The following is a 21,425-nucleotide window of genomic DNA, read 5'->3' as shown; positions in this document are numbered from 1 at the left end:
CTCTAATGAGCCAGACTGCTGGTCCACACAGTTTCTGCTGGGACTCAAGCTGCAGGAGTCATTGGCCCGATGACAATGCTGTCAAACCTCATCCACTTAGTGTGGCTGAGTCAATGTTTCCCCTACCATTACTTGGCATAAGCGGGCAATGAGCGGTGCACCCCCACCTGGCTTTGGTGCTCTTTGCTGAAGAATTTGACTTCAACTGGAAGAAACTGTGTCAGCACCTCTAGATTTGCTGCAAGTGCCTTTGCGTAATTGTGTATGTATGCATTGATATCTTTCAGAAAAATACATGAATTGTGTAGCCAAGCTTGAGCAGGCTTTGTTTACGGGGCCATGACGGAGGTGTAGGTGGGTGGTAGAAACTCCGAGGAGGAAAGGTGCAGTCTAAAACAAAGACTAACTTGTGACTGAGTGAACATTTTAATTTAAGGTACATTGTTGGAGCCCAATGTGATCTTGCTCTCTTAATTCAAAGGGCTTTATTGGCATGCGAAACAACATGTTTACATTTCCAAATTAAGTTGAATTGTTAATAAATAAAAGTGGCATAAACAATCAGAAATTAACAGTAAATATTACATTTGCAAATGTTTCAAAAGAACTGAGACATTTTAAATGTTATTACTGGTTATGTACCGTCTTGTAACAATGTGCAAACAGTTGAAGTACGAAAGGGGAAATAAATGGACATAAATATAGTTTGTATTTACAATGGTGTTTACTTCACTGGTTACCCTTTTCTTGTGGCAACAGGTCACAAATCTTGCTACTGTGGTTTTTCACCTAATAGATGTGGGAGTATATTAAAATTGGATTTGTTTTTAAATTCTTTGTGGGTCTGTGTAGTCTGAGGGATAGCTCTGTGTCTCGGCCTCTCTCAGTATCTCTGCCCAGCTGAAGGTGTTTAGAGAATCCTGTGCTTGAAGGCTGGCTGATTACTGGAATGTCTTCAAATGTCTTCAACGGCCCACAGTAGTCCTATAGTTTCAAGTATTGGGTCAGGTCGCTCTACTTTTAATTTGCCCTAAGGCTTTTACCTCTGTCCCTGAATCAGGTGCCTCAAAACCTTGTATGTTTTTCTTATGAAAATGCATGGGAGCTAATTTTGTCTCTTTCTCTCTTCTATAGTTAATAAGCACAAGCCATGGATCGAGACGACGTATCATGGCATCGTAACAGAAAATGACGACAAAGTACTTCTGGACCCTCCACTTATCGCCCTGGACAAAGACGCCCCACTGCGCTACGCAGGTGAGAGAGGAGCTTTTTCTTCTACACTAACCTGATAGGTCATTTTCTTTAAACCCCTCGATTCATGGATTCTGTTTTTTCTCTCCTTTCATTTACCATAAGGCGATGAGAAAAAATATAACCATTACAGATTCATTAGATTGAATCAATTTCCAAAATTCCAGGTGTACAATGCTGCAAGTCAGTGGTTTGATAGCGAGCAGTCACAAAGATGTTATAATTGATTGTTTTTCATTGGTTACTCATGCTGCTTTGCTCTTCAGAGACTTTTCAGTAGCGAATTGGGGATGCAGTAGCTACACATGATACAATGTTATAGCATTCATAGGGAATCTATTTACTTGATGTCTCTATATGATCTTAAACCCACTTTGACCTCTGTAGTGTGTGAAGAAGCATCAAGTTAATCTCTTTAATTTACGGCCAAGCTATGTCATCTGTGCTCCTTCTGCAAAGTCCAGTCATACACTCTACGTTAATCTTCGTTAAGTGCACCGACCAGTTTATGTTCCAAATCTGCCAGGGGAGATATTGCATATTAGATTTGTTTTTACAACACATTGGTCCGCAGCTGGTCCCCATATCCACCCTAAGGATCCTTTCATATCCAGATCAATCAGAAGTTTCCCTTTTAATGTTCATCTCCGAGGAGAGGCACAATTAAACTGATATGTGCCAAGGCAGCATTAGGGCACTTTTTTTTTTAATCATACAAAAGATTGACTTTGGCTGTGGTTCAAAGCACCGCGGTATTGGGAATGGCTTTTTCCCCCCCCATCCCATTCATTCTGTGATCTTCAGTACTCCCTACACAACTCTCCCATGTCCCTTGTTGTGCCCTTGCCCCTTTATTTTTTATCACACATTAAGTGAATTTACTGTACTTATTATGTTCCTGTTATATTCTAGACTAGAACTTGACTACAATGAAATGATCCGTCTACTCCGTCTACCAGATTGATAATGTATTTGATTTGAACGACAGGGTGCATAACTCAGCCCAATAGAGAACTCAACGTGAAGAGGAATCAAAATGCCCATTCATTGCACAACGATGGGTTCCTCTTACAGTAGTAAATTGGAGTTCAATGGAGCGCTCTACGCTGCCCTTCTTTGTACATCACACACCCCTTTGATGAGGAGGGCAGGGAAAGTGGACAGCGTGTCCCAGCAAAGTACAAACAAGGTTCACTGCAGTGCCACTGTACTCGATGGTATGAGCAGGGATGCTGAATCCATGGCTTGAATGTCTGTGTGAGAATGGTGTGTTGGTGTGTGCCATACATAATTGGTGTGTGCATTAGAGGTCGACCGACTATGATTTTTCAACACTGATACCGAGTATTGGAGGACCAAAAAAAGCCGATACTGATTAATCGGACGATTTAAAAAAAATTATAAAATAAAAATAATAATAATAATTTACATTTTATTATTTAAAATGATTATTTTAAAAAAAAAATTTTTTTTAATGTATTTATTTGTAATAATGACAATTACAACAATACTGAATGAACACTTATTTTAACTTAATATATAAATCAAATCAATTTAGCCTCAAATAAATAATGAAACATGTTCAATTTTGTTTAAATAATGCAAAAACAAAGTGTTGGAGAAGAAAGTAAAAGTGCAAAATATGCCATGTAATAAAGATAATGTTTAAGATCCTTGCTCAGAACATGAGAACATATGAAAGCTGGTGGTTCCTTTTAACATGGATCTTCAATATTCCCAGGTAAGAAGTTTTAGGTTGTAGTTATTATAGGAATTATAGGACTTTCTCTCTATACCATTTGCATTTCATATACCTTTGAATATTGGATGTTCTTATAGGCACTTTAGTATTGCCAGTGTAACAGTGTAGCTTCCAGGAACACATCGACAACAGCCACCCTCGAAGCATCGTTACCCATCTCTCCACAAAAGCCGCAGCCCTTGCAGAGCAAGGGGAACAACTCGTCCAAGTCTCAGTGCGAGTGACGTTTGAAACTCTATTAGTGTACACCCCGCTAACTAGCTAGCCATTTCACATCGGTTACGCCAGCCTAATCTCAGTTGATAGGCTTGATGTCATAAACAGCGCAATGCTTGAAGCATTGCGAAGAGCTGCTGGCAAACGCACGAAAGTGCTGTTTGAATGAATGCTTACGAGCCTGCTGCTGCCTACCACCGCTCAGACTGCTCTATCAAATAATAGACTTAATTATAACATAATAACACACAGAAATACGAGCCTTAGGTCATTAATATGGTCAAATCCTGAAACTATAATTTTGAAAATAAAACGTTTATTCTTTCAATGAAATACGGAACCATTCCGTATTTTATCTAACGGGTTGCATCCCTAAGTCTAAATATTCCTGTTACATTGCACAACCTTCAATGTTATGTCATGATTACGTAAAATTCTGGCAAATTAGTTCGCAACGAGCCAGGTGGCCCAAACTGTTGCATATACCCTGACTCTGTGTGCAATGAACGCAAGAGAAGTGACACAATTTCCCTAGTTTAATTTGCCTGCTAACATGGATTTCTTTTAACGAAATATGCAGGTTTAAAAATATATACTTCTGTGTATTGATTTTAAGAAAGGGATTGATGTTCATGGTTAGGTAAATCATCCCCCGTTTAGTGAAGTTAGCTGTCTTTGTTAGGAAGAAATAGTCTTCAGAGTTCGCAACGAGCCAGGCGGCCCAAACTGCTGCATATACCCTGACTCTGTTGCACAGAACGCAAGAGAAGTGACAGAATTTCCCTAGTTAAAAGAAATTCATGTTAGCAGGCAATATGAACTAAATATGCAGGTTTAAAAATATATACTTGTGTATTGATTTTAAGAAAAGCGTTGATGTTTATGGTTAGGTACACATTGGTCCAACGACTGCTTTTTCCCCAAATAAGCTTGTTAAATCACCCATTTGGCGAAGTAGGCTATGATTCAATTATAAATTAACAGGCACAGGATCAATTATATGCAACGCAGGACAAGCTTGATAAACTAGTAATATCATCAACCATGTGTAGTTAACTAGTGATTATGTTAAGATTGATTGTTTTTTTATAAGATACGTTTAATGCTAGCTAGAACCTTATCTTGGCTCCTTGCTGCACTCGCATAACAGGTAGTCAGCGTGCCACGCAGTCTCTTGTGGGGTGCAATGTAATCGGCCATGATCGGTGCCCAAAAATGCCGATTACCGATTGTTATGAAAACTTGAAATCGGCCCTAATTAATCGGCCATTCCGATTAATCAGTCGACCTCTAGTGTGCATGCATCGTCATGGCTGTGTCTGTCTGTCCATATGTGTACGTGTGGGTGTGTTCACTGGTGCAGCGATGGTAGGTTTTTAAGCTGCGGGAAGCTTGAAAATGAGCACAGCAGCCATAGAAATAGCCAAGCCCGGAACTACAATACAGGGACACAGTCAAGGACTCCTGTAGCATTTGGCCACAACAACATTTGGGTCACTTATTTCCTAATGTGACTGAGTAGTAGGGACATCTGTACTGGACATTGGAGTATGATGCAGTATGGACATTTTGCCTTAACATGAGAGCAATTCCTAATTCCTAATTTTATTCCAAGACAATGACCGTTGAATTGATCTGGCTTGTTTGTGTCTGTTTAGTGTACCATTGATACCATTTACCAATATCCCCCTGTTATTTTGTTTGATTTATCTTCCTTGAAATGTGATTAGTCTTGACAGGAACTCCTGCTACTGAAGGTGGTGATGAGCTAGCCTAGCTCTCTAAAATCTGTGTTTATATCAGGAAAGGGGGCTGTAGTATAACAAACAGGAGTGCAGTCAGAACAGCTGCTGTAAGAAATCAAATCAAATCAAATTGTATTTGTCACATACACATGGTTAGCAGATGTTAATGCGAGTGTAGCGAAATGCTTGTGCTTCTAGTTCCGACAATGCAGTAATAACCAACAAGTAATCTAGCTAACAATTCTAAAACTACTACCTTATAGAGACACAAGTGTAAGGGGATAAAGAATATGTACATAAAGATATATGAATGAGTCATGGTACAGAGCGGCATAGGCAAGATACAGTAGATGGTATTGAGTACAGTATATACATATGAGATGAGTATGTAAACAAAGTGGCATAGTTAGTGGCTAGTGATACATGTATTACATAAAGATGCAGTAGATGATATAGAGTACAGTATATACGTATACATATGAGATGAATAATGTAGGGTATGTAAACATTATATTAGGTAGCATTGTTTAAAGTGGCTAGTGATATATTTTACATCATTTCCCATCAATTCCCATTATTAAAGTGGTTGGAGTTGAATCAGTCTGTTGGCAGCAGCCACTCAATGTTAGTGGAGCCTCTAAGTCAAAGATATTTGTGAAACATCCTTTGACTCCTCCATTGTGAATTTCATATTCTCACATATCCCTAAAACATAGAATTCGGGTTACCACAGAACCAATTAAGTCACCGTTTGATCTGCTAAACATCATTTTACTACCCCATTGTGGAGTTCACATTGTCACGTAGCCCTCAGTTCAGGTGTCGGCCTATTCTTACGACATCCGGCAATACAAAGGGCATCAAGGGGCCTAGAATCAATACACATTGAGCTGGGATGATGTCTTGTAGAAAATGTCGGGGGCTTGTAGCCAGAGCAGAGGGCCAAGGCACACAGGGTAGGCTGTGGGTAGAATTTCCCGAGTCTCAGCTATGTTGTCATTCGGGCTGGGGAGAGCATGGGGTGGGGGGAGGCCCAAAGCTTCCACCGCATGGTTGGTCCTGAACAGAAGCCCCTAATGGGAAATCCATTTCTAATTGTCTAGGTAAAAAATAGTCGGACAGCTCACCCCACGAGAGGCCAGGGACACGGGTCGTAAACAATCAACCAAGCAGAACCGGCCTAATGTTAGCTGACCCAGGAGTAAGCTGTGAAGTTGTATCTCAACGCTCAGTTTGAAATACTCTATGTTAGCTTTTGGTTTAGTAGCACTTTTTCTGTGAGTACAGTCTAATGCCAATGGCATAAGAGAGTTTTGATGAACTACATTTTTATTCAGACTACACAGTAATGAGTAAGTAGTAAGGTAACAACTTCCTAACAGGTCTGCTGAGATGAATGCTGCATTGTTATTACTGTGTCCAAACCTTCTGACGTAGGCTAGTAAGCTACAGTATCATCCTAAATTATTTTGTTTTCTATGTCATTCATCAGGAACTATCGTTGGGCGGTATCCACATTTTCATATCGTTTCTGTACCATACCGGGTATACGGTATTAACAAATGTGCACACAAGGGGTGCTACTTAGATTAGATTTTTTAAATCTATTTATCTAGCTATCTCTCTATCTATAATATAATTGTTTTTGATTAACAAAAAATGTAGGCAACAGGAGGGGATTGAATGTCTGCTATAACCAAGAAGCTTGATCTTGGCATCTAGCCACTTACTGTTGACTAACCCCATTCTGTACAAATGTGTGCAACCGCAGCATTCAAACGACTGTAGCGGCTGTGTTGGCATCAAAATCTGGGGTGTGAACTACGTTTCTATTCAAGCGTTGATTGACATGGAAATGGCCCAATAGTATTGGAGAAAAGTTGAAAAAACGGACCCCTCTGACGCTGTACGTTAAATTGTGTCGTAATGTACAGCACGCATAATGCAACTCATTCTGTGTCGTACAGCCTGTTTCCACTAGGTGTAATTCTCCTCTCGCAGATTAAAAACAAGAAAGTGACAGGGATATGGTAAGGGGGATACCTAGTCAATTGTACAACTGAATGCATTCATTTATTGTATCATCATTGCAAGCCATCATGACTTTCAAAAGCCACGACAGCCGCTGTTTACTTCTAAAGATAACTTTCGCGCCGCCCTAAAAACCTGATTCAAATTTGACACAAACCTTCAAATGGGTATGTAATGACACATTATAAAAGTTCTTTATAGTGTTTTATTTACATTTTAGAGGTGATAAGTTGGACAGATGGGGTGAAAAAAGCTGTTTGCCCACACGGCTTATCTCTTCCGTTCCCCCATTTCTAAAAAGACCCTATGGAGCTCATTGCCTTCTTCAGTCATGCAGAGACGGGCAGCATGAAGGTCTCGTCATTGATTTTGCTGGAAGGGGGAGAAATTGTGCTTTACAATGGTATTCATATTACAGTTGACCTTTAAGTATTATGTTTTTTGGGCCATAAAATAAGGTCATTTGTACGTTACAGCTTGATGTACAAAAGTCCGTTAGCTAACTATAGCTAGCAAGTTAGCAAACCGAATGCATAGCTGGAGCCCTGAGCTGAATATAATTTGACTGATTGTAGATTCCTTAGTTAAACAACTTATAAGCAGCGGCGTAGCAATCCCACAAAGTACAATATTTGCATTTTTTTTTTTAACGGTATTGAAAATCATGCCGTCGATATTTCGAAAAAACCTCAAACAGTATAAACTGTATATCGCCCAAGCCTACCAAGAAATGCAGAAATATTTTGCTGGTTATCGTTGTCTCTTAGCATGTCATGTGCAAAATGGTAAATCTTTGTGCAAAATGGTAAATCTTTGGGCAGTAGAAGCTTATACTGTAATGTTTCTTTGTAACCTCTTCTTACTTTTCCCCTAAGGAAGGGGGCTTTTTGAGCTGAGTATTGATTTGCACATCAAATTTGAATCCAAACTCTCAATGTGAATGTGTATCCATATATGGCAAAAGTATGTACAGTTGAAGTCAGAAGTTTACAAGTTGGAGTCATTAAAACTAGTTTTTCAACCACTCCACACATGTCTTGTTAACAAACTATAGTTTTGGCAAGTCTGTTAGGACATCTACTTTGAGCATGACACAAGTAATCTTTCCAACAATTGTTTGCTGACAGATTTCTTCACTTAAAATTCACTATCACAATTCCAGTGGGTCAAGTTTACATACACAAAGTTGACAGTGCCTTTAAACAGCTTGGAAAATTCCAGAAAATTATGTCATGGCTTTAGAAGCTTCTGATAGGCTAATTGACATCATTTGAGTCAATTGGAGGTGTACCTGTGGATGTATTTCAAGGCCTACCTTCAAACGCAGTGCCTCTTTGTTTGACATCATGGGAAAATCAAAAGAAATCAGTCAAGATCTCAGAAAACAATTGTAGACCTCCACAAGTCTGGTTCATCCTTGGGAGCAATTTCCAAATGCCTGAAGGTACCACGTTCATCTGTACAAACAATAGTACGCAGGTATAAACACCATGGGACCACGCAGCCGTCATACCGCTTAGGAAGGAGACGTGTTCTGTCTCCTAGAGATGAACGTACTTTGGTGCAAAAAGTGCAAATCAATCCCAGAACGACAGCAAAGGACCTTGTGAAGATGCTGGAGGAATCCGGTACAAAATTATCTATATCCACAGTAAAACGAGTCCTATATCGACATAACCTGAAAGGCCGCTCAGCAAGGAAGAAACCACTGCTCCAAAACCGCCATTAAAAAAGCCAGACTACAGTTTGCAACTGCACAAAGTGGAAAAATGGCTTAAGGACAACAAAGTCAAGGTATTGGAGTGGCTATCACAAACCCCTACCTGAAACGTTTGACCTAAGTTTAACAATTTAAAGGCAATGCTACCAAATACTAATTGAGTGTATGTAAACTTCTGACACACTGGGAATGTGATGAAAGAAATACAGCTGAAATAAATAATTATCTCTACTATTATTTTGACATTTCACATTGTTAAAATAACGTGGTGATCCTAACTGACCTAAGACAGGGAATTTTTACTAGGATTACATGTCAGGAATTGTGAAAAACTGAGTTTAAATGTATTTGGCTAAGGTGTATGTACATTTCCGACTTCAACTGTATCTTGTCCTCTCTGTGTAACCTCTGAAATTAAACTTTTCTGACTGACCTGGGTTGATTTTCTCTCCCTTCTTGTAGAAAGTTTTGAGGTGACCTTCACCAAAGAAGGTGATGATGGGCTCTTTCTCCTGTCTTGTGCTCAGTTTTTATTATTAACCCACTAACGCAAACTAGCATCCGCACTTTTACACAGAAACTCCTGCCATGCTCTTTAATCTCCTCCCCATTTGTTTTTGTTTAACTTTTACTTTTCTCTCACCCCAAATTTTTTGAAAATACAACTGGATGAAAAGTGTGATGTGGGGCTGCGTGTACTTAGAAATATCTGTGCATGAGACATCCATTGTAGTTTGCAGACCCTAACAGTATTTCAGCCACAATCAGGGAAAAGGTGCTAAAGTCAGGAGTTGGTCTCAAAGATGTCTGTCATTTTGGCAAATTCATCATGAACAATCAACCAAGACTGATATCAAAACCAATTTGAGACAATTACTTTAAATGAACAATTCTGCCTTGAGTTGAATATTTATTAAGAAAATACAACCTGGTGAAACCCATGCTAAATGTTGGGAAATTAAATTTGATAATGACATTTTATTATGTATGGACAATAAACAGCACACCAATATCATTGGTGCCTCTCAAAAAAGAACCAAATTGAAATAAATGTGCCGGTATTACTTAAAAATAATTATATTAAAGATGATTTTCACACAATAACCATGATTTTGACTACTGGCAACTTGTAATTTCTCGATTTTTCAAAGCAAAGTCGCTGAGGTTGTTAATGCAAACTCTCTCTGCTGTGAGGTTTCTGTTGTTGCATCTTTTCCACCACTAATCTCTACCATTAGCATGGCTGCAGTTGTCATTTGATGTGGATGTCAAGCAAGTTGATATTTCTAACCCCAGTTCTCATCCAGTACTTTTGTTTGACTACTGCTATATTGTACTGGTTTGATCCTCTATGATTTAATTTTGTATTCATTTCTAAATAGTTTGGGGTGCGAGGCAAAATTGCACAGGAAGACTTCCTTCACTCCAAAATGAACTTTTAATGGATTATTTAAATTTGTTCATTTAGTTTTTGTTCACTGCATTAGGTTTAGTGCCATTTGATACCGGACCACTTCATCATAATCGTTTCATATTACTTCTACTGTAAACTTTTAATATTTTGATTTAGGGTTCCTTTCTTTTTCCTATGTTCACTCCTTCTTTTCTTCTGAAATAGCCCTGTAATTTATAGCCTGACAGTGAAATGCACCGATTTTAATATATTGCTCCAATATTGGCTTTGCACTCCCTCTTTGTTTTGGTTTGGTTTGATTAGTTTAATTGTTGTGATGTAAAGTACTCCTGTGAAATGCCTGTCCACATATTTATTGGTTTCAACATGCATGACTGGATGCGATGTGATCAGTCAGCCCACTATTATGCTAAATACCCCCACTCCCCCCTCCCCTCCCCTCAAGTACTCACCCATACAACAATGCTTCTGGCTTCCTCCACAGACCCCCCCTGCCCCCAAATGTACAAATCCCTGGCTGCCAAAACCTTTGGCTGTTCTTTATTTAAGTTTGTGTATACATAGTGTTTTCTTACTAATATGACTGTAGACTTCAAGAAGGAACTTTCCCCTTCTAAACAAACACTTTTTCGATTCTTGACCTGTTCAGGTGAGATTTGTGGCTTCAGGATCCATGGGCAGAATGTTCCCTTTGAGGCAGTGGTCCTGGACAAGTCCACGGGTGAGGGAGTCATTCGAGCTAAGGACAAGCTGGACTGTGAACTCCAGAAGGAGCACACCTTTACCATCCAGGCCTACGACTGTGGAGAAGGCCCCGACGGAGCAAACATGAAGAAATCTCACAAGTATGTCTGACTCTTGCTCCGTAGTGCTTTAGGGCCCCGTACTTGGGACCAATTTGCAAAGTCAACACTTGAGTGCCACAGTGTGTGCAATTTCTTCCCGTCTTGACTCAATTTTGTTTGAATGACCTGATCTTAGTGTAATTGTGTGGGTAGGACGTTCTGTTGCTGGTGCCAGCAGTCCTTTTTAAAATTAGATTGATGCGATGAGTCCATTGGGGCGGCAGGGTAGCCTAGTGGTTAGAGCGTTGGACTAGTAACCGGAAGGTTGCAAGTTCAAATCCCCGAGCTGACAAGGTACAAAATCTGTCTAACCCACTGTTCCTAGGCCGTCATTGAAAATAAGAATTTGTTCTTAACTGACTTGCCTAGTAAAATAAAGGTATAAAAAAAAAATCCAAATTCACCTTGCCGTCTATGAATTTGATCATTGCCAACATATTCAATCAAATAAAGGTTGGAAGGAAAATGTGCATAATCATGGTGCATTTCCATACAGGATTTAACCCAGTGTTTTACCCAGACTTTTCTGTGTCCATCTACGCGGGCTGCCACCCATGTCTCACTGGGCATGGCTTTGGCAGACCTGCTCTCACTTGGGGCCAGAGCCACAGCTGGCATTTATACCGAACAAAAATATAAAGTGTTGGTCCCGTGTTTGATTAGCTGAAATAAAAAATCCTAGAAATGTTCCATATGCACAAACATTTCTTTCATATTTTGTGCACAGATTTGTTTTTTCCCTGTTAGTGAGCATTTATCCTTTCCCAAGAGAATCCATCCACCTGACAGCTGTGGCATATCAACAAACTGATTAAACAGCACGATCATTACACAGGTGCACCTTGTGCTGGGGACAATAATAGGCCACTCTAAAATGTGCAGTTTTGTCACACAACACAATGCCACAGATGTCTCAAGTTTTGAGTGAGTGTGCAATTGGGATGCTGACTGCAGGAATGTCCACCAGAGCTCTTGCCAGAGAATGGAATGTTAATTTCTCTACCATAAGCTGCCTCAACGTCGTTATAGAGAATTTGGCAGTACGTTCAACCGCCCTCGCAACCGCAGACCACGTGTAACCACACCAGACCAGCACCTCCACATCCGGCTATTTCACCCTCGGGATCGTCAGACATCAGCCATCCGGACAGATGATGAAACTGAAGGAGTATTTCTGTCTGTAATAAAGGCCTTTTGTGGGGAAAAACTCACTCGGATTGGCTGAGCCTGGCTGATTGGCTGGGCCTGGCTCCCCAGTGGCTAACTGTGAACTTTAATACCTCACAGAGCAACTGTTTTGATTATGTAGAGGTATTTCATATGCTTTGGCAATGTAAACATATATTTCACATGCCAATAAAGCTCCTTAAATTGAACTGAAATTTAATTGGTGGTTGATAATGCTCTTCACAAGTCCTCACTGTCAACCCTAGCTATGGAAACACAATAACCCTCGTATAATCCTAGTATAATATAAGGGTGTATACAATAGTGTAACACCTTTTTACTTTTGAGACAAGAAGATGAGTACTGTCTCCAATCTCAGAGGTCTCCCTTGCCCACATTGAGCCATCCTTCCTTACTATCCTTGATTATGTTAGTATAATCGAAGTTATCCAGCTGTAATGCAACATTATGATAAATTGTGATCGGCTGCAATACAGCCATCCTAAAATTGATTATTGCACAGATTACCTAGTTAGCTAAGCAGAGACTAATGTAATTCACAGAAGCTTGTGTGATGGATGTATCTTTTTGGTCGGTCAGTCTGTCATCACCAGTTTAACTTTGACCCCACCAGGGCCACTGTCCACATCCAGGTGAACGACATCAACGAGTATTCCCCAGTGTTCAAGGAGAAGTCCTACAAAGCCACGGTCATCGAGGGTAAGAAGTATGACAGCATCCTGAAGGTGGAGGCAGTGGATGCCGACTGCTCATTCCAGTTTAGCCAGATCTGCAGCTACGAGATCGTCACCCCAGATGTACCCTTCACTGTTGACAAGGACGGTAAGGACCCCGAAGTAGCTGCCCAACCCTGCCGCCTGCCAAAAAACAAACTGCTTAAAAATAGATCAGAGCTGCGATTCTTATTGACCTAGACCAATTTTTTTTATTGATCTCGGCAAACAGTAAGTCTGTAATTTTTCCCCCCAGCACTTTGCCTTTGAAGTGTAGGCTTGCACCTTGAAATGCCAATCTCTGTATTATGATAATCCCTTGCGTGTCTATATCCGATTTTAAAAGTTGGGCTTTGATTAGCACTGTTTACTTTTGTTCTTAGCGCACCTGTAGCTTGTTGGCATTCCATCAATGAAAAGCTCAAATCAGCTCAATTATTTTTTTCATTTTTTTCTCACTCAGGCTTCATCAAGAACACAGAGAAGCTGAACTACAGCAAAGAGCGCATGTACAAACTGACGGTGACTGCCTACGACTGTGGGAAGAACCGCGCCTCAGAAGATGTGCTGGTCAAGATCAACATTAAGCCCACCTGCAAGCCCGGCTGGCAAGGTAGCAAAGGCCCTACTCTATCAGTAACTCTCAAACGGCTTCAGGATCTGTTAGTGTGTTGGACTCTGTAAGGCTAAAGTTTACAGCATACTATTGGAAAGAGGTCATTCAACCCGCAAGCTTATCCTCTCTTAGCTAGTGTCAGAATCACTGCCTAATGAATGAACGAGTATCGACTGCAAATGTCTTATACCATTATTTGTGGTGTTGCGTCTTGTTGCTCATTTCTCTTCTCTTTCACGTTCTCTCTATCTCTCCCTCTTTCTCAGGTTTCAACAAGAGGATTGAGTACGAGCCTGGCACAGGCAGTCTGGCCCTTTTCCCCAGCATGCACTTGGAGACCTGCGAGGAGCCAATCACCTCCATCCAGGCCAACATCGAGCTGGAGACCAATCACATCGGAAAGGGCTGCGACCGAGACACCTACTCTGAGAAGTCGCTGCACAAGCTATGTGGTGAGAAACCCTAAACCTACAACAAAAACAACCATGATATACTGTAGCTCAGAGAATGTATCTCTGCTAATCAAGCAATGTGCCAAACAACATCCATTCCTCGTAAATGCAGTCCATTCCAAAATAACCTACCCTCAGTGAACAAAGTGGATTTGATTTGTTGACATGATGTAATTGTTAGCTGGGGAAAACGAGTCATAGCTTTTCTCATCTGTAGCATTGTGTATTTGTATCTAAACCTGGCATTCGGTGTGTGTGTGTGTCTCTCTCTCTCAGGCGCCAGCGCTGGCACGGTGGAATTACTGCCTGCACCAAGCAGCTCTGCCAACTGGACGGTGGGTCTGCCCACAGACAATGGGCATGACAGCGACCAGGTGTTTGAGTTCAATGGCACGCAGGCCATCAAGGTGCCCGATGGCGTGGTGAGCACCAGCCTGAAGGAGCCCTTCACCGTCTCTGTGTGGATGAGGCACGGCCCCGGGGCCAGGGAGAAGGAGACCATCCTCTGTAACTCGGACAAGACCGGTACGCTACCCTGTACTCACTGTAAAACATACTCCGTTGAGCCTGTCTGGAGTGCTGTTACGATGGGGTGTGCACTTTTGGGACTATTCCATTGTGCCTGGCAAGCTCAGTCGAGCACAGCTTAGGAATGTGAAAGAAAATAATTAGGGTTATGATTCGTACCCAGGTCTGATACCCCATACATCAATAGACAGTATTTGTCCTCTCGCGATAGGACTCCAAAAATACTCCCAGTCCAAAATTCTGGCAACTTTTCCAAAATTCCCAGGTTTTCTTGAAATCATAGTTGGAGGATTCCAGATTTTCTGCTCATTCTATTTTGATTCCGTGAATCTTCCATCTGGGATTTTTGGAGAACTTGGGAATATTGGAACGTTACTGGAGTTTGGCAAACCTACCTTTAACCCGAATCTGGTGCTCATCCCACAGAGATGAACAGACACCACTACTCCCTCTACGTCCACAACTGTCACCTCATCCTGCTGCTGCGTCAGGACCCCGCAGAGACGGAGAACTACAAACCAGCGGAGTTCCACTGGAAACTGGACCAGGTGAGCTGCTACACTTTTAATTTAATTTGGGGTAAAACTAATGCATACACCAAACAAGATGCGTTTGCATTTGACCGCAGAGGATAACACTTCAAAGCAAGAATTAAAACACTTATTTTCGTGGTCTGCTTGGTCACCAGGACACAACCAAGACTGCCCCTTTTTCGACACCACACCTCAAGACAGTTTGACTGTAGTAGTAGTTACTTTATTGTCCCAGATTTTACTAGTGAGAATGTCCCAGAACCCCACAACAACCAATGATTTTCAGCTGCCTCTCAAAATCATAGCAAAATTCCAAATGGTTTGTCCATTAGCACAATCAGTTTTGTCATTGCCATAATAAATATTCCCTCCGCAAGGCAATCAAACGAGCTAAGCGTCAGTATAGAGACAAAGTAGAATCTCAATTCAACGGCTCAGACACAAGAGGTATGTGGCAGGGTCTACAGTCAATCACGGATTACAAAAAGAAAACCAGCACTGTCACAGACCAGGATGTCTTGCTCCCAGGCAGACTAAATAACTTTTTGCCCGCTTTGAGGACAATACAGTGCCACTGACACTGCCCGCAACTAAAACATGCGGACTCTCCTTCACTGCAGCCGACGTGAGGAAAACATTTAAACGTGTCAACCCTCGCAAGGCTGCAGGCCCAGACGGCATCCCCAGCCGCGCCCTCAGAGCATGCGCAGACCAGCTGGCTGGTGTGTTTACGGACATGTTCAATCAATCCCTATCCCAGTCTGTTGTTCCCACATGCTTCAAGAGGGCCACCATTGTTCCTGTTCCCAAGAAAGCTAAGGTAACTGAGCTAAACGACTACCGCCCCGTAGCACTCACTTCCGTCATCATGAAGTGCTTTGAGAGACTAGTCAAGGACCATATCACCTCCACCCTACCTGACACCCTAGACCACTCCAATTTGCTTACCGTCCAAATAGGTCCACAGACGATGCAATCTCAACCACACTGCACACTGCCCTAACCCATCTGGACAAGAGGAATACCTATGTGAGAATGCTGTTCATCGACTACAGTTCGGCATTTAACACCATAGTGCCCTCCAAGCTCGTCATCAAGCTCGAGACCCTGGGTCTCGACCCCGCCCTGTGCAACTGGGTACTGGACTTCCTGACGGGCCGCCCCCAGGTGGTGAGGGTAGGCAACAACATCTCCACCCTGCTGATCCTCAACACTGGGGCCCCACAAGGGTGTGTTCTGAGCCCTCTCCTGTACTCCCTGTTCACCCACGACTGCGTGGCCACGCACGCCTCCAACTCAATCATCAAGTTTGCGGACGTCACAACAGTGGTAGGCTTGATTACCAACAACGACGAGACGGCCTACAGGGAGGAGGTGAGGGCCCTCGGAGTGTGGTGTCAGGAAAATAACCTCACACTCAACGTCAACAAAACTAAGGAGATGATTGTGGACTTCAGGAAAACAGCACCCCCTATCCACATCAATGGAACAGTAGTGGAGAGGGTAGTAAGTTTTAAGTTCCTCGGCGTACACATCACAGACAAACTGAATTGGTCCACCCACACAGACAGCATCGTGAAGAAGGCGCAGCAGCGCCTCTTCAACCTCAGGAGGCTGAAGAAATTCGGCTTGTCACCAAAAGCACTCACAAACTTCTACAGATGCACAATCGAGAGCATCCTGTCGGGCTGTATCACCGCCTGGTACGGCAACTGCTCCGCCCACAACCGTAAGGCTCTCCAGAGGGTAGTGAGGTCTGCACAACGCATCACCGGGGCAAACTACCTGCCCTCCAGGACACCTACACCACCCGATGTCACAGGAAGGCCATAAAGATCATCAAGGACAGCAACCACCCGAGCCACTGCCTGTTCACCCCGCTATCATCCAGAAGGCGAGGTCAGTACAGGTGCATCAAAGCTGGGACCGAGAGACTGAAAAACAGCTTCTATCTCAAGGCCATCAGACTGTTAAACAGCCACCACTAACATTGAGTGGCAGCTGCCAACACACTGACTCAACTTCAGCCACTTTAATAATGGGAATTGATGTAAAATATATCACTAGCCACTTTAAACAATGATACCTAATATAATGTTTACATGCCCTACATTATTCATCTCATATGTATACGTATATACTGTACTCTATATCATCTCCTGCATCCTTATGCCACTTTGTTTACATACTCATCTCATATGTATATACTGCACTCAATACCATCTACTGTATCTTGCCTATGCCGCTCTGTACCATCACTCATTCATATATCTTTATGTACATATTATATTCATGTACATTTATGTACATACCCTACAAATCAGCCGGGCTAGACAATCTGGACCCTTTCTTTCTAAAATTATCTGCCGAAATTTTTGCCACCCCTATTACTAGCCTGTTCAACCTCTCTTTCGTGTCGTCTGAGATTCCCAAAGATTGGAAAGCAGCTGCAGTCATCCCCCTCTTCAAAGGGGGGGACACTCTTGACCCAAACTGCTACAGACCTATATCTATCCTACCGTGCCTTTCTAAGGTCTTCGAAAGCCAAGTCAACAAACAGATTACCGACCATTTCGAATCTCACCATACCTTCTCTGCTATGCAATCTGGTTTCAGAGCTGGTCATGGGTGCACCTCAGCCACGCTCAAGGTCCTAAACGATATCTTAACCGCCATCGATGATAAACATTACTGTGCAGCCGTATTCATTGATCTGGCCAAGGCTTTCGACTCCGTCAATCACCACGTCCTCATCGGCAGACTCGACAGCCTTGGTTTCTCAAATGATTGCCTCGCCTGGTTCACCAACTACTTCTCTGATAGAGTTCAGTGTGTCAAATCGGAGGGTCTGCTGTCCGGACCTCTGGCAGTCTCTATGGGGGTGCCACAGGGTTCAATTCTTGGACCGACTCTCTTCTCTGTATACATCAATGAGGTCGCTCTTGCTGCTGGTGAGTCTCTGATCCACCTCTACGCAGACGACACCATTCTGTATACTTCCGGCCCTTCTTTGGACACTGTGTTAACAACCCTCCAGGCAAGCTTCAATGCCATACAACTCTCCTTCCGTGGCCTCCAATTGCTCTTAAATACAAGTAAAACTAAATGCATGCTCTTCAACCGATCGCTACCTGCACCTACCCGCCTGTCCAACATCACTACTCTGGACGGCTCTGACTTAGAATACGTGGACAACTACAAATACTTAGGTGTCTGGTTAGACTGTAGACTCTCCTTCCAGACCCATATCAAACATCTCCAATCCAAAGTTAAATCTAGAATTGGCTTCCTATTTCGCAACAAAGCATCCTTCACTCATGCTGCCAAACATACCCTTGTAAAACTGACCATCCTACCAATCTTCGACTTTGGCGATGTAATTTACAAAATAGCCTCCAATACCCTACTCAACAAATTGGATGCAGTCTATCACAGTGCAATCCGTTTTGTCACCAAAGCCCCATATACTACCCACCATTGCGACCTGTACGCTCTTGTTGGCTGGCCCTCGCTTCATACTCGTCGCCAAACCCACTGGCTCCATGTCATCTACAAGACCCTGCTAGGTAAAATCCCCCCTTATCTCAGCTCGCTGGTCACCATAGCATTTCCCACCTGTAGCACACGCTCCAGCAGGTATATCTCTCTAGTCACCCCCAAAACCAATTCTTTCTTTGGCCGCCTCTCCTTCCAGTTCTCTGCTGCCAATGACTGGAACGAACTACAAAAATCTCTGAAACTGGAAACACTTATCTCCCTCACTAGCTTTAATCACCAACTGTCAGAGCAGCTCACAGATTACTGCACCTGTACATAGCCCACCTATAATTTAGCCCAAACAACTACCTCTTTCCCAACTGTATTTAATTTAAATTTATTTATATATTTTGCTCCTTTGCACCCCATTATTTTTATTTCTACTTTGCACATTCTTCCATTGCAAAACTACCATTCCAGTGTTTTACTTGCTATATTGTATTTACTTTGCCACCATGGCCTTTTTTGCCTTTACCTCCCTTCTCACCTCATTTGCTCACATTGTATATAGACTTGTTTATACTGTATTATTGACTGTATGTTTGTTTTACTCCATGTGTAACTCTGTGTCGTTGTATCTGTCGAACTGCTTTGCTTTATCTTGGCCAGGTCGCAATTGTAAATGAGAACTTATTCTCAACTTGCCTACCTGGTAAAATAAATACAATAAATAAATAAATAAATATTCTTTATCCCCTTACACTTGTGTCTATAAGGTAGTAGCTAGATTACTTGTTGGTTATTACTGCATTGTCGGAACTAGAAGCACAAGCATTTCGCTACACTCGCACTAACATCTGCTAACCATGTGTATGTGACAAATAAAATTTGATTTGATTTGAGAATGAGAGCAGGGTAGTAGAACATATGCAGAATGAGCTCTTTGCCATGTCTACCTCATCATGGCCTCGACTAGGCTCCAACCCAGTCAATATTTCTTGCATCCTCTCTCCTTGCCTCATTCTCAAATCGTATTGGAGAAGAAAGTCAGGAGGCGAGGTTGGTTGAAGTTGAGAAGGGGGTGAGGAAAGACTCATTTAGATAGAGTTGACTTTGACCACCTGCCCCTTCTCCTCTCTCTCTCTCCCTCCAGGTGTGTGACAAAGAGTGGCACCACTACGTGCTGAACGTGGAGTTCCCCTCCGTGGCTCTCTTTGTAGACGGGGCCACCTTCGAGCCCTTCCTGGTCACCGAAGACTACCCCCTGCACTCCTCCAAGATTGACATGCAGCTCACTATCGGGGCCTGCTGGCAAGGTAAACTATCCACACAGTAGCCTGGTCCCAGATCTGTTTGTGCTATCACCAAACATTTGGAGTTGACATGTTAACTCAAACAGATCTGGGACCAGGCAAGACACAGCGGGAATGTTGGTGAAAACAGACAAAAGCATGTCTTAAGATATTATCTTAACAACAAATATAAATCCCTTATCAGGATGTTTTAAGATGTCATCCTGTAGCTTACATGGCAATGCATGTATCAGCTAAGACACCAGTATTGCTCTTTGAGTTTATATTGATAGTTACAAAGGAACATTGCTAGAATAAGGCTTTCTGTTTGAGACTTATTTTTTTCTTGCCATTTTTCTTGCCATTTTTTTTCATTGATATACAATGGTAGTAGTTCTCCTTGTGTTTATGCCTAAAATGTGTACATGTAATTGTTCTGATATACTGTACATACAGTATTAACTCATTCCCTGCTACCAGGATGATGCACTAGGAGTTCATGTGTAACATCAAACCAACCTCTCCTGATTCTCAATCCCCTCCCCCCTGCTCTCTTTCCCTGAACTCTCTCCTGTACTCTCTACAGACAACCCAGGACATGACAAAGACAATGAGACAGTATCTGAGCCTTCCACAGGTTGCTCAAGTCTTTCCCTTACTCCTTAATATGTGCCATTTGTCCATCTTGTTAACGCCATCATCATCACCCCCGACTAGAATGTCTTCCACATTCTAGCTGCACGAGGAATGATTCTCTAACTCCACATTTCTAGCATGAGACAGTCTGCGTAAGACTGGATGCAACATATTCCTGGACGGCTTTTTTTTGTGTCACTTTGATATTTCTATTATTCATAAGCCAATGCAGTATTCTATCAATTTCGCCTTCAGACGGTGCTCTCTATTACCCGATGCAGTATTTGGAGATGTTTACCTTTTCGGTGCATGACCTTGCGTAAGGAGCTGCGGCTCCAGAGTATCTGATGACAACAATGTACAGCTTGCGACACAGCGATTCTGTTGCTGGCTGCTGGACAATGTGACCTTGAGAGAGGCGAGGCCAGATTTGCGTTGCAGTGACGCAGCTACAGCAGACCCATCCTCATGCACTACCGGGTGCATCAAGTCCCTGCACAATATTCACCTCGACCGTACGATTTTCACCTCAAGGAATGCGCCAGTATATTGAAATAAGTTAACAATAAATCAAGAACCATAACTGATAGGATGCATCTCAGCTAGCACTAAATGATCTGAGAAGCATATGTTTCTTAGATCTTGGTGAGAGCATGGTTGTCCTATGGTTATTTTAGATGTACTGCCAACGTTGCATACAAACTTTCTTGGAATGGTGCAGGATAGTTGCTTGGCTTTGGAACATTCTCAGCACATTTAAGGAACTTGACAACAAAAAAATGTCATTTTCTTGGTATTTCATTACTTTAACAGAACGTTTCCAAAAAGTTCAAACAGTTACATTTAATTTAAATTTTGGTAATATTCTAGGAACGTTCTCCAACTGGTTTGACATTGGGAACATTCTCAGATTGTTTCTTAACAATGTTCTTCTGTGGGAATTTCAGTCCTTCAGCATCAGGTTCCCAACAGATTTCCTAATGGTTGTATTTAAAGTCATGTT

General features: G+C 42.2%; 1 protein-coding gene across 4 annotated transcripts in view; it reads left to right on the top strand.

Moving 5' to 3' along the window:
* Positions 1-21,425, top strand: part of clstn1 (calsyntenin 1) — a 72,903-nt gene that overhangs the window by 33,595 nt on the left and 17,883 nt on the right. Inside the window, exons 2-11 of one of the 4 annotated variants that reach the window (XM_024399726.2) lie at positions 1,135-1,257; positions 9,191-9,220; positions 10,792-10,987; positions 12,789-12,997; positions 13,352-13,501; positions 13,771-13,956; positions 14,233-14,481; positions 14,911-15,032; positions 19,648-19,810; positions 20,373-20,423. In XM_024399726.2, coding sequence (XP_024255494.1) covers positions 1,135-1,257; positions 9,191-9,220; positions 10,792-10,987; positions 12,789-12,997; positions 13,352-13,501; positions 13,771-13,956; positions 14,233-14,481; positions 14,911-15,032; positions 19,648-19,810; positions 20,373-20,423 — 1,479 coding nt within the window. The remainder of the gene's footprint in view (positions 1-1,134; positions 1,258-9,190; positions 9,221-10,791; positions 10,988-12,788; positions 12,998-13,351; positions 13,502-13,770; positions 13,957-14,232; positions 14,482-14,910; positions 15,033-19,647; positions 19,811-20,372; positions 20,424-21,425) is intronic. The other 3 variants (XM_024399727.2, XM_024399728.2, XM_024399729.2) reach the window with 3 other exon arrangements.

The sequence above is a fragment of the Oncorhynchus tshawytscha genome, linkage group LG16 (genome assembly GCF_018296145.1).
Source record: "Oncorhynchus tshawytscha isolate Ot180627B linkage group LG16, Otsh_v2.0, whole genome shotgun sequence".
NCBI lineage: Eukaryota > Metazoa > Chordata > Actinopteri > Salmoniformes > Salmonidae > Oncorhynchus > Oncorhynchus tshawytscha.
This window is presented reverse-complemented; position numbering and strand designations above follow the sequence as displayed.